Source organism: Syngnathus scovelli, chromosome 19 (genome assembly GCF_024217435.2).
Source record: "Syngnathus scovelli strain Florida chromosome 19, RoL_Ssco_1.2, whole genome shotgun sequence".
Lineage (NCBI taxonomy): Eukaryota > Metazoa > Chordata > Actinopteri > Syngnathiformes > Syngnathidae > Syngnathus > Syngnathus scovelli.
This window is the reverse complement of record NC_090865.1, coordinates 6,843,146-6,858,387: the sequence shown is the minus strand read 5'-3', so window position 1 is coordinate 6,858,387 and position 15,242 is coordinate 6,843,146. Positions and strand designations below refer to the sequence as shown.

The 15,242-nt window shown below is 45.8% G+C and overlaps 1 protein-coding gene, 1 long non-coding RNA gene and 1 pseudogene across 4 annotated transcripts; 2 read left to right on the top strand and 1 right to left on the bottom strand.

Moving 5' to 3' along the window:
• The first annotated feature begins 191 nt into the window (after positions 1 to 191).
• On the top strand, positions 192 to 2,583 carry glmp (glycosylated lysosomal membrane protein). Its single transcript, XM_068648963.1, has 7 exons — positions 192 to 350; positions 730 to 894; positions 968 to 1,066; positions 1,152 to 1,307; positions 1,491 to 1,709; positions 1,832 to 2,103; positions 2,273 to 2,583. Exons 1-7 carry the CDS (start codon positions 261 to 263, stop codon positions 2,439 to 2,441), a joined length of 1,170 nt encoding a protein of 389 aa, XP_068505064.1. The 5' UTR covers positions 192 to 260; the 3' UTR covers positions 2,442 to 2,583.
• A 2,193-nt stretch (positions 2,584 to 4,776) lies between these two features.
• Positions 4,777 to 13,179, bottom strand: LOC125987489 (uncharacterized). Of its 3 annotated transcripts, none has more exons than XR_011085802.1 (8): positions 13,118 to 13,179; positions 13,002 to 13,043; positions 12,761 to 12,922; positions 11,649 to 11,768; positions 11,453 to 11,575; positions 11,364 to 11,393; positions 11,141 to 11,284; positions 4,777 to 7,319 (listed from the first exon to the last, which is right to left on the bottom strand). It is a non-coding gene; the product is annotated as an uncharacterized lncRNA (long non-coding RNA). The 3 variants fall into 3 exon arrangements; XR_011085803.1 differs by having other exon boundaries at positions 4,777 to 6,958; positions 7,091 to 7,319; positions 13,002 to 13,173; XR_007488020.1 differs by having other exon boundaries at positions 13,002 to 13,173.
• On the top strand, positions 8,015 to 9,572 carry LOC125987440 (gastrula zinc finger protein XlCGF57.1-like; annotated as a pseudogene).
• Positions 13,180 to 15,242: the final 2,063 nt, after the last annotated feature.

Below are 15,242 nucleotides of genomic sequence, written 5' to 3'. Positions count from 1 at the left end.
TTGACCGCACGCTACTTGGCACACTTGACATCAAATTACACTAAGTGGAGTTGAACCCTCCACCCCTGCAAATCTGTCTCAATGCATTCCAAACCTCTGCTCATTACAGAGCTGCAGCTTTTCCCCACACATTTAAACGTTTCTTGAGACGTCACACGATCACAGGCTGCTAACGCAGCTCCCGTGATGTCTTCCGGGGGCGTGGCTTATGTACTCAGCTGACCCATTCTGATCTCACGTGACAAGTCACCACAACAAAGATGGCGGCCATTCGGCAGATGTGGGCCGCTTTGGTCTTTAAGATCTTTTACATGGTTTGTTCGTCGGGGGCGGCTTCGTACACTAGAAATGTAAGTCTGTTAGTCTTTTAAAACCGCGTCAACATTTTGTCTTGAATGAATCGAAAAAACATTTTCTACGTGCACCACGTTTAAATTGTTTGAGCGAGTCGAAAAAACATTTTATACTTGAACCACGTCAACATTTGTTTCGTACTAAGACAAACTTGGCCAGTGGTTTGTAATTAAATGATATAAAACTTCGCCGTTTGTTTGGTTTGTGCTGTCACGTGCTCGACAAGCAACTCGCGATTGGCTATGATAGAGCGGCTGGTTGAAAGCGGGGAATATCTGACTATGATGTCGTCACCAATTGCCTATGTGGTTCTTGATGACGCCATCAGTTGTCTGGGGAGTTGATGGCGAATGTTGCTTGTGATGACATCACCAGCTGTCCGTGGAGTTGAACCCGGGCTCGTTGGCCCCACCCCCTGGTGGCGACCTTCTGCACGTGAGAGCGGTGGGAGACAACGACACGCTGCATTTTCTGTTCTGCAGCCAGGGGACGCCCGCGCTTCTTCTGGTCCACACCAACGTCACTTTCTCTAATGTCTCGGTACGACCCGATCGTCGCACGTGACGTCATCACGACTCAGTTTTGGAGGCACTCCAACTTGCTCACTTTTCAGGTTGACTGGCCAAGATTCTTGAGCCGCAACGGCAGCGGCAGCCTGCGGGTGGAGCCAGCGAGTAGCATCCTTTCCAGGACAGCACTCATCTTCAGCAGGGTCAGTGCTCCACGTGTGTGTATATGTATATGTATATATATGTGTGTGTGTGTGTATTTTGAAAAAAAACATTACCGTGTTTCAGCTGTTGGAATATAACGACGTCAACAACACGGCGGAAGTGCCCCTTGACCTTTTCCCACCTTACCAGCTACGTAATATCACATGGTCGGCGATGGAGCTGTCGGGGGCGGCGGCTCGACTGTGCGGCGATGTGGCTCAAGGATCCATTTGTCTGCACGTACGTCGTGCATACACAAATCTCCACATGGCGATTAGGGAGTCGGCAAGGAGCGGATGGTCACGCGCACAGTCCGACGTTTGCTCGCTTTCGATTTACTGACTGCTACCGAGTGATTTTGATTGGATGAACCATCAAATGCATCACCGATGATGCCAACAAAGTATGTGTTTTGATGGGTAGCTGACAGTGTTTGAGCGAGAGGGACGTGATGAGATCTGGCCCCGCCTCCTCCATACGGCCAACACCTCCCAGGTGGCCGTGCAGCTTGACGGCTTGTCGCCGAGGTCAGAGAGGTCACGCTTCTTCTTGGAGCTGCAGGCAGTGGGTGGAGTATCCCCGCTCAACGCTGTCGAGGTTCATCGCTCCATCAACGACGAGTTCACGCCTTCCGTCTTCAAGGTACGAGAGAAAAGTCACAGTCCGCGCCTCCCATAGCCAACGATGTAGCGGCTGAGCTACTCCCGGAACCAATCTTAGCCATCCCGTCAGATTTGTGTTGTGTCCACGGTCTACCGTCTCAGGTGTCGGAGTGGACGTCGGGAGACGGGAGCTCGGCCAACGAGCGCAGCTTCGTCCTGTGGAAGCAGGTCGCGTACCGACGTTCCCCGCCAGCGCTGGAGGACGCATCGCCATGCCGTCACTCGAATCCATGGCGGCAGAGCGGCCAGGCTTTGACGGAGGCCGGTGGCCTGGCACTGGCTTTTTTCGCTGCTGAGGACAGCGTCTTTCGACTGAACATCAGCTTCGGCGTGGCAGACGAACCTTTCTACGACGCCACCAAGTTCCTCAGCTGGTTGGTTCTGCCCCGGCAACTTTTCTAATTTCTTTTCTAACAATTCAATACTGACTGACTTTAATTTTGCGTCTTAGTCACCCTACTCCCGAAATGGTCACGTTGAATGTTTAAGCGAGCTTTTCAGTCTGAAGAGACTGAACGAATCCATTTTGTTATTGTTGGGCAGGACGGCCGCGGTCGGTGTCGGCCTCCCCCCCGCTGACACCTTCTCCCCGCTTGTGGTGGCCATCATGGCGGTCGGCCTCGGCGCACCGCTCGTCATGCTCTTGATGGGCGGAGTCTACATGTGCCTGCGCAAGAGATCACCGGTGACTGGCTATGAGCCAATCAACTGACGGGTGGCCAATTCAATGTCAGAGACTCTTAAAGCCACTTGATTTGGCATATTTTATTGTTTTTAGAATTTCCTCTTCCCCTGGCTTTTTTTTTTTTTTGTAAATACAAATAAAATGATCATGTTGATCCTCACAAAACAAAGGCCCTTCCATCAAAATTAATTCACAAACATTTGGGGGGTGGGGGCTGGGGAGAGAGAGAAAGAGAGAGACTTATGACTGTTCTATCTTTTTTGTGTGAGTGTTTGCTATTTCTTGCAGCCAGTCGGAAAAGTAAACGAGACGTTTGTTTTTATTGAGAATTTGAACAGTTTTGCAGTCAGACAAGTTCCATGTCGCTTGTGACGAATCTGTCATTTGTCACAAAACACAAGGTTGCGCAACTCGCTTTACCCAAACGGGCGCAACTGGAGACGGGGAGCAAGGTATTATGGGAGCAAGTTGAACCGTAACACCGGTGGCAAAGTGTTAGAATTCCGGAGTGAAAATGTGTGCAAGGACCACAGCAAACTACGCAAAGGAACTTTGTGCAACTAAAGAGGAAAAGGACCGTCGTCGTCTACGACTGGAAGCTCTTTGGCGGCAGCCTCGTGTTGTGTTACGCAGAGCAGGTTGGTAAAAGTAGGGTGACCGGATTTGGGTTGCTGAAAGTAAGAATGCCTCATGTTTGCTGAGAGATTTTTTAATGCCTCCGTAAAGGTGCATTTTTGTTTCGGCATTGTCTCCACTCGCTGGCTGTGTGTGTGTGTGTGTGTGTATAATATACAATTCGATATTGATCGATTGATTGATTTGATTGATTGAAATTTCATTGATCCCGGGGGTGGGGAAATTCAGGCCCCAGCCGTATCCATACCACAGACCGGGTATATAAAAGACACACAGATGACACAACTCAAGAGGCTCCTATAAGGCTGCCACACAACGGCGCCACAAAGAAAGCCAGTTAGTGCAAAAGTTAAAAGCCATCAAAGCAAAGCAACAAGACAAAGGAAAAAAGTAACAGCGGACAACCAGCCCCCCTCAATATCAAAGCATACCCCAAAACACACAAAATAGCCTCCACTTCTGTTTCTGGTTTTTGAAATGTAAATAAACCAATCTCCTGTGATAAAACAACAAAATTGCAATTACTGCATTAACCATCAAAGTGAAGTCTAACTGTAGTCTTGAAACAAATCTGAATAAAGAAAAACACTGCAATAAAATAATGCAAACTGCTACCACTATTGTTGGGGAGCCTGAGGATTGTATAGGGGTCAGAACACAGACGTGGTTCAGTTTTGATTGCTTTACTGAATTATTGGCAAAAAAGTAACCGGCACTGTGGCTCATAGAGGCATACAGGCAAACTGGCAAAAGGGTGTTTGTGGGGTGTGTGTGTGGTTCTGCAACAACACAGAAATACAGTACGTCAACGCTCAACTTCTAACGTCACACAACACTCGTAGACGGCACACATTACATAACTAACTGCGCATAACGGGCCATGCAGCCCCCCAATGAGGGCATGCAGCTCCCCAACAGAGACATGTGGCCCCCAGACCCTCGGCTACTTTTCAGTGTTTTTTCACATTTGCCATGCTCATCCCTGCCTCCTCCTCATGGATCTGAAGTGCAGGAGTGGCTTCTGAAAGAGAGAGAATAGGTGATAACGACAATGGGGGTGTGAACAGGGGGGTTGTTGCGGGGAGGTGTGGATGTTGATTGTGATGCAGGAGGTCCTGTTGTGTGGGTGGACTGTTCAAACTTGTAGTAAAACCTGTTTAGCTGGTTTGCAAGCCTTGTGTTCACCACAGAACTCCGTGATGCTCTGCAGGCCTTTCCACACTGTTGAGGGACCAGGATTGGCAGAGAGATGTCCCTCCAGGCTCTCCCCATAGCTCCTCTTGGCTTTCCTGATCTCTCGGTTCAGTGTGTTCCTGGCCTGCCCTAAACAGGTCACGGTCCCCACTCCTGTAGGCCTTCCCTTTGGCTTTCCGCAGCATCCTGAGGTTTGGTATAAACTAGGGTTGGGAAGATTCGCCGATATGCATCGGAAAATCGATACAACCTGTAAGATGCAGTCGCATCGATTTGCAAACTTCTGCATCGGTAAAAACTCACAAAAACTCAAGATGCATCGTATCTAAATTATTTGCATCGATAAAAATCAATTCATATCTATAATTATAACTTTTTAGAAACGGGTCTCTGGGTTTCAGTCACTCCTACTACTCAAGTCTCGGCTCAGGTCTCGCGTGAAAAGGCGGGTCCAAACTGGCCTTCTTCGAATTCTACGGAGCCGGCAAGTCAGACAGATAGCGGGTTAGCATAGAGGAAAACAAGACAGAGATTATACATTCGATGGTGGGCTTTAATTCTGCAGTGTGGAAAAATTTCGGGTTCTACAAATGAGATGGAAAGCTGGATAAGACAACGGCCATATGTAAACTCTGCCGTGCAGCTAGCGGTGCAGGCAATATTGTCACTGCCCATTGTAGTCTCTTGCACCCTGACCATGTTGATCAATTGATCTTTCTTTAAAAGAACTTGCAAAAGACCCATCTGGGTTAAATGTTTGAATTCACTAGCCTGAACTACCAGAAGGGGAACTGTTACTCCCTTACGTCATGTCCATTTGTTCATTATTATGAAACATTTTACAGTGCACACAGATAATGAGTACACCCCTTATTATTTATTATTATTTCCAAAATGTGCATGGAAATGGAAAAATATGTAATTTAAGTTATATCATTTTCTGTTGTAATGCAATGAAATGCAATGTCTCCCTTTGTTAGTTTTTTTTTAAGTTGTTGTAGTGGATGGAATCTCATGGCCTTTTTTAGTAGCCCATTTTATGTTTTACCTCCTGTATAAACTTAATGCACTTTTAAAAGCTTAAATTGAAAACATGGCTTTGTGTAGGCCCTAAATTGCTCTACAAGATGCACTTAAGAGAAATCTTAATTTTTGTTAAAAGTTATACTTATACCCTATACTTATACCTACTCTATGTTGTACTTCCTGTGTTTCAAAATAAAAAAGCACAGCCAGCTTTAATGCTTCAAGTGCCAAAACTTGAACTATGTATTCCATGGTGTATTTTTCTTCTGCATTGCATCGTATCGTTTGTTTTAAAATTAAATCGTACTGTATCGCACTGTATCGCAGGAGATGGGACAATTGTATCGCATCTTATCATTGGCAATTCCATGAATCGTGAATGCATCGAATTGTTGGCAGTGTATCAAGATGTGTATCGCCTTGATGGTGAAGATTCCCATCCCTCGTGTAAACCACGGTTTGTTGTTGTTGTACGTGCAGAAGTTCTTAGTCTGCACACAAAAGTCCTCACAAAAGCTGATGTATGACGTCATAGTGTCAGTGAGTTCATGCAGGTCTAAATTTACAACTTAAAAAAAAAAATCGGTGCAGTCAAAGCAGGCTTGGAGGTCCTGTCTGTATTTGATTGATTGGTTGGTTGGTTGGTTGGTTGGTTGGTTGGTTGGTTGGTTGGTTGGTTGGTTGGTTGGTTGGTTGGTTGGTTGGTTGATTAGAACTTTCATAGTGTCAGTGAGTTCATGCAGGTTTGAATTTGCAACGTAAAAAAAAAACAATCACTGCAATCAAAGCAGGCTTGGAGGTCCTGTCTGTATTTAATTGGTTGGTTGGTTGGTTGGTTGGTTGGTTGGTTGGTTGGTTGGTTGGTTGGTTGGTTGGTTGGTTGGTTGGTTGGTTGGTTGGTTGGTTGGTTGGTTGGTTGGTTGGTTGGTTGGAACTTTCATAGTGTCAGTGAGTTCATGCAGGTCTGAATTTGCAACGTAAAAAAAAAAAACAATCGGTGCAGTCAAAGCAGGCTTGGAGGTCCTGTCTGTATTTAATCGGTTGGTTGGTTGGTTGGTTGGTTGGTTGGTTGGTTGGTTGGTTGGTTGGTTGGTTGGTTGGTTGGTTGGTTGGTTGGTTGGTTGGTTGGTTGGTTGGTTGGTTGGTTGGTTGGTTGATTGGTTGGTTGGTTGGTTGGTTGGTTGGTTGGTTGGTTGGTTGGTTGGTTGGTTGGTTGGTTGGTTGGTTGGTTGGTTGGTTGGAACTTTATTTATCCCACAGTGGGGAAATTTTCTTGTCACAGCAGCGTACAAGAGCGCAAGAATACAAGAAACAAATGCCAAATGTAAAAATGGATAAATTACAGACAAACAAGGACAAAGACAAGTACCATTGGTAGAGTCGATACGGAAGGAAATCAAACACATGATCAGGTGTGTCCTTCCTACACAGTGGGTGTAAATGTCTGCTGCCGAAGGAGCTGCTCAGGGACCGTACAATGTCATGGAGGGTGTGAGAGGTGTTGCCCAGGATGGATGTCAGTTTAACTAACATGCTCCTCTTACCCACAACCTCTATGGAGTCCAGGAGACAGTCCAGGACAGAGTTCGCTCTCCTGACCAGTCTCCCTCTGTTCCAGTCCGTACTGCCCCTTCTCCAGCAGACCACAGCGTGGAGGATGGCTGTCATAGAAGATCCTGAGGAGAGCCCTACACACACACAAAGACCTCAGTCTCCTCAGCAGGTGGAGGCAACTCTGGCCCTTCTTGTACAGGGTGTGAGTGTGATCAGTCCAGTTTGTTGTTAAGGTGAACCCCCAGGAATTTGTAGTCCTCCACTACTTTAATGTCCGATCCCTGGATGTTCACTGGAGTGATGGGGGGTTTTTCTCCCGAAGTTCACAATCATCTCCCTCGTCTGGTGTTCAGCTGAAGCTGGTTGAGCTCACACCAGCTGACAAAGTCCTTGATCCGTCTTGTATTCCAGATCGTTCCCCTCAGAAACATATCCAACAATGGCTCTGTCGTCGGAGAACTTCTGGATGTGGGGAGTTTGTGTGTCAGGTTCACTCTGTTAAAATCACCCAAAACAATGATCAGTGAGTTTGGTAGCTTTTTTCTCAATGTCTGTTACCTGGTAAACCAGCAGCTCTTGGTCTTCTGCATAATCGAGTCATTGGATGAAATGCATTTTTTCTTGGTTTAAGACAATTAAAAATAGAGAAAATTAAAAAAAAAAGATATCACCTAATAGTTTTTTTTTCATTTAAAAGAATTTTTCATTGCAGTAAGCTGTATTTTTGTGTCAAGGCAGGTGTAGCCGTATCTCAGTGAGATACGAGTTGAGTGGCTTGATTGACTTAATTTGAAATAACCACTAAAATGCTTCTGACTGGGCCACCATTCTAAAATGTGCAAGGATGGACCCTGTGGCAAGTCTTTCTACAAATAATGAAGAATTAAAAAATAATCTTTTGTAAATTTGCTCATGTCAAGCAGTCATCTAAATCATTTGGTTCACCTGTTAACTTTTGTTTTGTGTTTGCAGACAACGGTCAAGATTTTGGTCCTGAACCAGGAGCCAGAGCGCCATGACATTAAAGAGGAAGTGGAGGACAAAGAGATCCCACACTTCAATGAACAAAAGGACCAGATGTGTTTTTTTCCATCAAAAAAGAGGAGGAGGAGCCAGAGCAATTTTGCATAAAAGAGGAAGAAGATCTCCACTCCAGGAAAGAGGAGAAGGTAGAAAAGGATTTCTGCAAAATGCCATTGACTCTTGTCCCTTTGAAGAGCAGAGGTGAGGGTCATTGTGAGGCAAACAGAGAGGCGGAGCCTCCAAATAGCAGCTCAAGTCAACACATAACAGAAGATGATGGATGCTCCTGTGGAGGATCACAAGCTGACGGCCTCTTTGCTCCAATCTCAGACGGTGATGACATGTCGTCACAATCTCCTGGCGCTGAAGATGATGAGTCAAACGGTGATATTTCATATCACTCTGAAAACAAGCAGTGGAAATGTTCTTACTGTTGGAAAATGTTTGCTTTAAAGGGGAGTTTGAAACAACACATGAGAACCCACACTGTTGAGAAACATTTTTCCTGCTCAGATTGTGGCCAAAAATTCTCTCGTAAGGCAAACTTAAAAAGACACATGACAACCCACACTGGAGAGAAACCATTTTCCTGCTCAGATTGTGGTCAAAGATTCTCTCATGAGGAACACTTAAAAAGACACACAACAACCCACACTGGTGAGAAACCATTTTCCTGTTCAGATTGTGGCCAAAGATTCTCAAATAAAGGACACTTAAAACCACACATGAGAACCCACACTGGTGAGAAACCTTTTTCCTGCTCAGATTGTGGCCAAAGATTCTCACGAAAGGGAAACTTAAAAGTACACACAAGAGCCCACACTGGTGAGAAACCTTTTCCCTGCTCAGATTGTGGCCAAATATTCTCAGGTAAGAGGACACTTAAAATTACACACAAGAACCCACACTGGTGAAACACCCTTTTCCTGCTCAGATTGTGGTCAAAGATTCTCTCAGAAGGCAAACGTAAAAAGACACATGAGAACCCACACTGGTGAGAAACCATTTTCCTGCTCAGATTGTGGTCAAAGATTCTCTCAGAAGGCAAACGTAAAAAGACACATGAGAACCCACACTGGTGAGAAACCATTTTCCTGCTCAGATTGTGGCCAAAGATTCTCATGTAAGGGACGCTTAAAACCACACATGAGAACCCACACTGGTGAGAAACCTTTTTCCTGCTCAGTTTGTGGCCAAAGATGCTCAAGAAAGGGACATTTAAAAAGACACACAAGATCCCACACTGGTGAGAAACAATTTTCCTGCACAGTTTGTGGCCAAAGATTCTCTCTGAACGGATGCTTAAAAAGTCACATGAGAACCCACACTGGTGAGAAACCCTTTTCCTGCACAGTTTGTGGTCAAAGATTCTCTCAGGAGGCAAACTTAAAACGACACATAAGAACCCACACTGGTGAGAAACCATTTTCCTGCCCAAAGATTTGCTTGGAAGTGTCAGCTTAAGATTCACAAGTGTGTTGGGGAGATGAGCAGTGCTCCATGAAGTTTTCGCTCCTCATCTGAGCAGACTTCATGAGTTCATGCATCATGGATAAATATATTTTATGTACCTTTTTGTCGGGATGCTGAACACTTTACCAAAACGTGACCATTTCATATTTCAGTTGTAATGAATTTGAAAATATGGTAAAATGTCATCGGGGTGATGTTTCGTTATTGTACAATTTTTTTTTGTTTTTATTTGTCGTTTTTAATTGTGAGCACGTCCGCCTCACAGTTAGGAGGGTGCGGGTTTGATTCCACCTCCGGCCCTCCCTGTGTGGAGTTTGCATGTTCTCCCCGGGCCCGCGTGGGTTTTCTCCGGGCACTCCGGTTTCCTCCCACATTCCAAAAACATGCTTGGTAGGCCGATTGAAGACTCCAAATTGTCCCTAGGTGTGAGTGTGAGTGCGATTGGTTGTCTGTCTCTGTGTGCCTTGCGATTGGCTGGCAACCAGTTCAGGGTGTCCCCCGCCTACTGCCCGATGAGGGCTGGGATAGGCTCCAGCACGCCCGCGACCCCCGTGGGGACTAAGCGGTTCAGAAAATGGATGGATGGATGGATGGTTTTTAATTGTAATTCATAGTTTTGCTTAGGTTTTAGAGCGAGTTGGTTAGTTTACTGTAATTTCCGGACTATAAACCGCAACATTTTTATCAAGTTTTTAACCCTGTGGCTTATAGTCCAGTACATCTTAGCTACAGATCAAAAAGTTCCCCTATTTTTAGCTGGTGCGGTTTATAGTCCGGTGCGTGTTATAGTCCGGAAATTACGGTAATTAGTTTTGCTTTGGTCAAGGTTCATTTTTATTACTTTTAGGATTAGTATTATTCTTTAGTACAATAGTTAAAGGCCACATTGTTTGGATAAAAGATGGATGAGAGGACTTACAGAAGTACAGATATATAGCAGGGTTGTACAAAATCAATTTGAACGGGAAAATTGATTTTCAAATTTGTCACATCGTTGGGTTTTTCATTGTGTTAAAATTTTTTAAGGGTATTTCTGTGAGCTTTTCTTTTTCTTTTGTTTTTGTCAGCTGTGTCAGGGCTAAGCACCATCAGACATTTATGTACCGTATTTTCCGCACTTTAAGGCACACAAAAACTTAAAATTTTGTTTAAAAATACATGATGAATTTGTTGATCCATACTGTTTGTACACAACGCTCTGCCAAAATGTTTCAGTACGTTTTAGTACAACTCGTAAATTACAAGGTCGCATCGCTTTCAGCATTACGGCAACCGTGGCAAGAGGTGTCACCAAAGTAAAAGTAAGCTAGTACTGGTCAAGCGGATGACATTTAAAAAAAAAAAAAACATTCTTTTTATAGGCTAGAATCCATCCCTTTGCTTGATTGACATACAGGTAAGCCTATCGGGAGGCAATCACAGTGAAACGCCCCCCACCGCACCAACAAGCCCGGCACCAAAGCTAACAAGCTAGTCAACGCATTACACATCAACGCACACACGCTTCCTTTTTTTTTTTTTTTTTAACTAAAAGACAGAAAGAAATGAAAGAAAACAAAGATTTTAAATTGGCGTTTGGGATGAAGTGATTCAGTGTCCAACCTGAGCCAGTAGATGGCACTAGAGTGGAAAAATAGCTACTCTTTAAAATAACGTGGCACTCCTCTGCCTGCACTGAGGTGATTGCATAATACGCTTTGGGCATCTTGCACATGAAGCTGTTGGGTAGCTTGGGCAAGTCACAAGGCCGAGTGGAAGCTTATTTTGGCTGCAGCGGTCGTATAGTCGGACCAAAATGCAACGCTTATGTCCTGTCTTACCCTTTGTTGCTCTCCAAGTTGGACAAAGGCTGCCACTCCTCCGTCCGTAGAAAGCCAACTGGATGCGGATGACGCTTTGAGCCTCACTCTGACAAAAGAGGTCGACGTGCTTCTGCTGGTTGCACACAAGGATCTCCCGAAAACCTGCGAGCGTACCGTGGTGTCTTTTTTCCATCTCGTATTTTTTGACGTCAACATTCAGGATTCGGGGAGACTGACTTACCGTCATGGCGTGGAGGTTCCGGTTTCTGTCCTGCGAGGCAAAAGCCAAAGATGGGCATCAAAACCAATTGGTCATGAGGCACAACTTACCTCTTGCTCTTTTCTTGCACATGTAGCTGCTCTTCTTCTGGCAGTTGTCAAATTTCCATTTTCCCTCTTCACTTTTAGTTTAAAAGGAAAGGCAGTTTTCACCAGAGGGTTTACCAGGGCTCTCTGTAAGGAGATGGCAGATACTAAGCGCTCCTCTCCATTGCTCCAGACCATGGGAGACAAATATTGGACCGACCTGTGGTCCAGTGGGTGTAACGAAAGGGAGACCCGTCAGTCCACTTGCAGCCATCTTGAGTGATTGTGGTTTTAGTGGCCAACCACCAAGAAGAAATGTTTTGAAAAGGGGAGCCCAAACCTTTGGATCAAACAGGAATAAGATGTCACCAGTGATTGTCTTTAAGCTTATACGTAGCATGGTTATAAAGCCATTTGACGTTTTACTCATTCCGTTGTGGTCAACATGAAGTGGAACAGCAAATCTTTTGTCTGAATTTCTCGTCGTCATAGCATCACAAGCTCCTCTTTTACCCCTGTTCTGAGTAGTGGCTGAGTAGTAAGCTGCTTTTGGTGTCTTTAAATGCAAATGAGATACTTCACAACCCGCCTCCTCCAGGCCGGACATGTTTGTAGTTTTTAGCGGAGGTAGCGTTTCCTTGCGCCGCAAACCTTTAGCTTGATTAAAAGATGTCAACAGCAAAAGACTTGTCCTTCCAACCATACATAACACGTAACATAATAAATCTCCTCATAATATTTATCAAGTTACACAGTAAGCTAGCGTTAGCGTGAATCTAACTTCAACTCATTCTTGTAGTCCCCAAGAATAAAACATGCGATTAGCTGACACAACTACTAAAAATAAATCCACAAGAAGTGTCAAAAGAAAGCACAGTGCTAAAATCAGCTGATGCTAATGCTATGACAATGAGGGCATCCTAGACACGCAATACGAAAGTTAAATACAGTTTGTGTCATCTCAAGTTTAGCACTTTACTGTGTCCGTCGTTTCCATAGATTGAAGGAACTGAATCTTCAAAGAAACAAAGTTTTTTTTTGTATACTGACGAGTTTTTTGTATGACGGCTTATCAAGGCCATCTAGTGATTTAAAAGAAAAGCATCCCTGTCCGGTCAGATGCGAAAGAAATGTTAAGACAACTACTTGCGGTCTGGTAACCAACTGCAGGTGACGTCACAACGTTTTCTTTGTCTTGTCTTGAGAATGAGCAACGAAAGACAACTGACAAAAAAGTTCTTTCAAAATGTCACTTTCCTTGGCAAATACGCCAGCCTCTACAAATATCGCAAGATTCTCAACCAACAGTCCCGATCGAGCGCATAAGCCTACCTTTGATGAAGTTCTGTTCATTTGAGTGGGTGATACTGATCAGGTTGCCTCCGAGGCCGACGCAGTCGCCTCGCGCTTCCTGCCAGGTCTTGCGGGACTTGTGGTTCATCAAGTAACAGAAGTTGTTGTTGGACAACCACCAGCCGCACTTTTTGGTCCAGCCTGCAAGCGAGACTCGCGTGACTTGAGGGCCAACTGGCCAAAGACCAAACACGTGTCGGCCGCAGAGTGGGACGCCTACCTCTTATTGATGGCAGATCAGGAAGAGCCTCTCAGATTTTGGCTGTAAGAACGCAAGGGGGATCAAACATGAGAGAGCAGCGAGAGGTTAAAGGGCAAAGTGGGTGACTTTTGAACCTTTTTTGCAGACGGATGGCTGCCTTTTTGTGCAGGGCCACTCATGAAATTGTCCAGAAGCTGACAGAGCAAAGCAGTATTAGTTTAGAAATGCAGAAATACAGAATTATCCACACGTAATGGCATTACTGTCTTATCAGCATTTTGTGCAAACTAAAATTTCAGTAAGCAAGCACATGCAGTAAGTTATTGCAAATCATGTCAACTGAGGGACGGACCATTGACACGCCCACAAAGAAATCCTTACTACTATTGTGGGACTTCAGAAGAAGCCTTCCTTAAAACTTGACATTTGATGACACAACTCTAAGAATAAGACGAAAATCAAATCATGCCTCTTCCTCTTCTCTTGCAGATGTAGCTGCTGCGCTGCTCCTCACAATCGGCTTTTGCCCAGTGGCCGTTGGCAGTGATCAAGGAAAGGCAGCGTCCACCTTCTTCGGCGATGCCTGGAAGGAGACGACAGATCCTAAGCACGCCTCCGTTTTGTCGACGACAAACATTTGCCGGGTTATAGGTTGACCTGTTTTCAAAGTCAAAGTCAAGTCAAAGTAAGCTTTATTGTCAATTTCTCCACATGCCAAAGACACACAAAGAAACCGAAATTTCGTTCCCCCCTATCCCACGGTGACAAGACATGGCTCACAACAGACAAACAAGTAAACAAGTATAACAACAGCGTGCTGAATAAGTAATGAATAAATAACACAATAAATAAATAAATAAATAAATAAATAAATAAATAAATAAATAAATAAGAGGAGCAAAAAAGGAGCAAGTGCGCGTACAGCAGACATTCCAGAAAATAGCGCAACAGTGCCGCACGCTACGCAGAAGAGGGTAGCAAGTTCAGGGTCCTAACAGCCTTGTGAAAGAAGCTGTTGGCGAGTCTGGTGGTGCGGGAGCGCAGGCTCCTGTACCTCTTCCCAGAGGGCAGAAGGTCAAACAAAGAGTGAGCCGGGTGACTCACATCTCTCGCAATCGAGGTTGCCTTGCGGGCGAGATGGGAAGTGTAAATGTCCTTCAGGGAGGGGAGCGAAGCATCAATAATCTTACCAGCCGTATTCACTATGCGCTGCAGGGCCTTCAAGTTCTGTTCAGTGCAGTTACCACCCCAGACAGCGATGCAACTGGTGAGGACGCTCTCAACGGTGCCCCAGTAGAATGTAGACAGGACTGCCTGAGGAGCACATGCACGCCTGAGCTTCCGCAGGAAGTACAGGCATCGCTGAGCTTTCTTTGCCAGTGACGAGGTGTTTGCGGACCAGGAGAGGTCCTCACTGATGTGCACCCCCAGGAACTTGGTGCAGCTCACCCTCTCCACCACAGCACCATCGATGATCAGCGGCAGGTGTTTTGTGTGACCCTTCCGGAAGTCAACAACGATTTCCTTGGTCTTGTCGATGTTCAGCAGGAGGTTGTTGTCCCTGCACCACGTGGTCAGAAGGTCAACTTCCGACCTGTACTGAGTCTCGTCGCCCTTCGTGATGAGACCCACCAGAGTCGTGTCGTCAGCAAACTTCACTATGCGGTTGTCGCTGTAGGTCGCAGTGCAATCATGCGTCAGCAGGGTGAAGAGCAATGGACTGAGCACGCAGCCCTGGGGGGCCCCCGTGCTCAGCGTGATGCTGGCGGAGATTTTGTCGCCAACACGCACCACCTGAGGCCTCTGACAGAGGAAGTCCAGTAGCCAGTTGCAGAGGGAGGTACTGAGGCCCAGCTCGTCGAGTTTGCAGATGAGTCGCTGCGGCACAATGGTGTTGAAGGCAGAGCTGAAGTCCACAAACAGCAACCTCACAGAGTCCTTTCTCTCCAGGTGTGTGAGGGCCGAGTGGAGGGCAGAGCAGATGGCATCCTCAGAGGACCGCTTGGCACGGTACGCAAACTGGAAAGGGTCAATGGTGGGGGGGAGAACGGACTTGATGTGCTCCATGACCAGCCGCTCAAAGCACTTCATGATGATGGGCGTCAGTGCCACAGGGCGGTAGTCATTGAAGCAGGACGGTGCAGGTTTCTTCGGCACAGGAACGATGGTGGCAGCCTTGAAACACGAGGGGACGATGGCCTGCTGCAGGGAAACGTTAAAGATGTCCGTGAAGACACCCGACAGCTCCCCAGCGCAGTC

What these genes read in the sequence shown, in the direction of transcription:
- glmp (XM_068648963.1), top strand. Translation starts at nt 261, where the DNA reads ATGGCGGCCATTCGGCAGATGTGGGCCGCTTTGGTCTTTAAGATCTTT. An exon ending in CAGCACTCATCTTCAGCAGG is followed by an intron (nt 1,067 to 1,151) that starts GTCAGTGCTCCA and finishes ACCGTGTTTCAG; the next exon opens with CTGTTGGAATATAACGACGT. An exon ending in TCACGCCTTCCGTCTTCAAG is followed by an intron (nt 1,710 to 1,831) that starts GTACGAGAGAAA and finishes CTACCGTCTCAG; the next exon opens with GTGTCGGAGTGGACGTCGGG.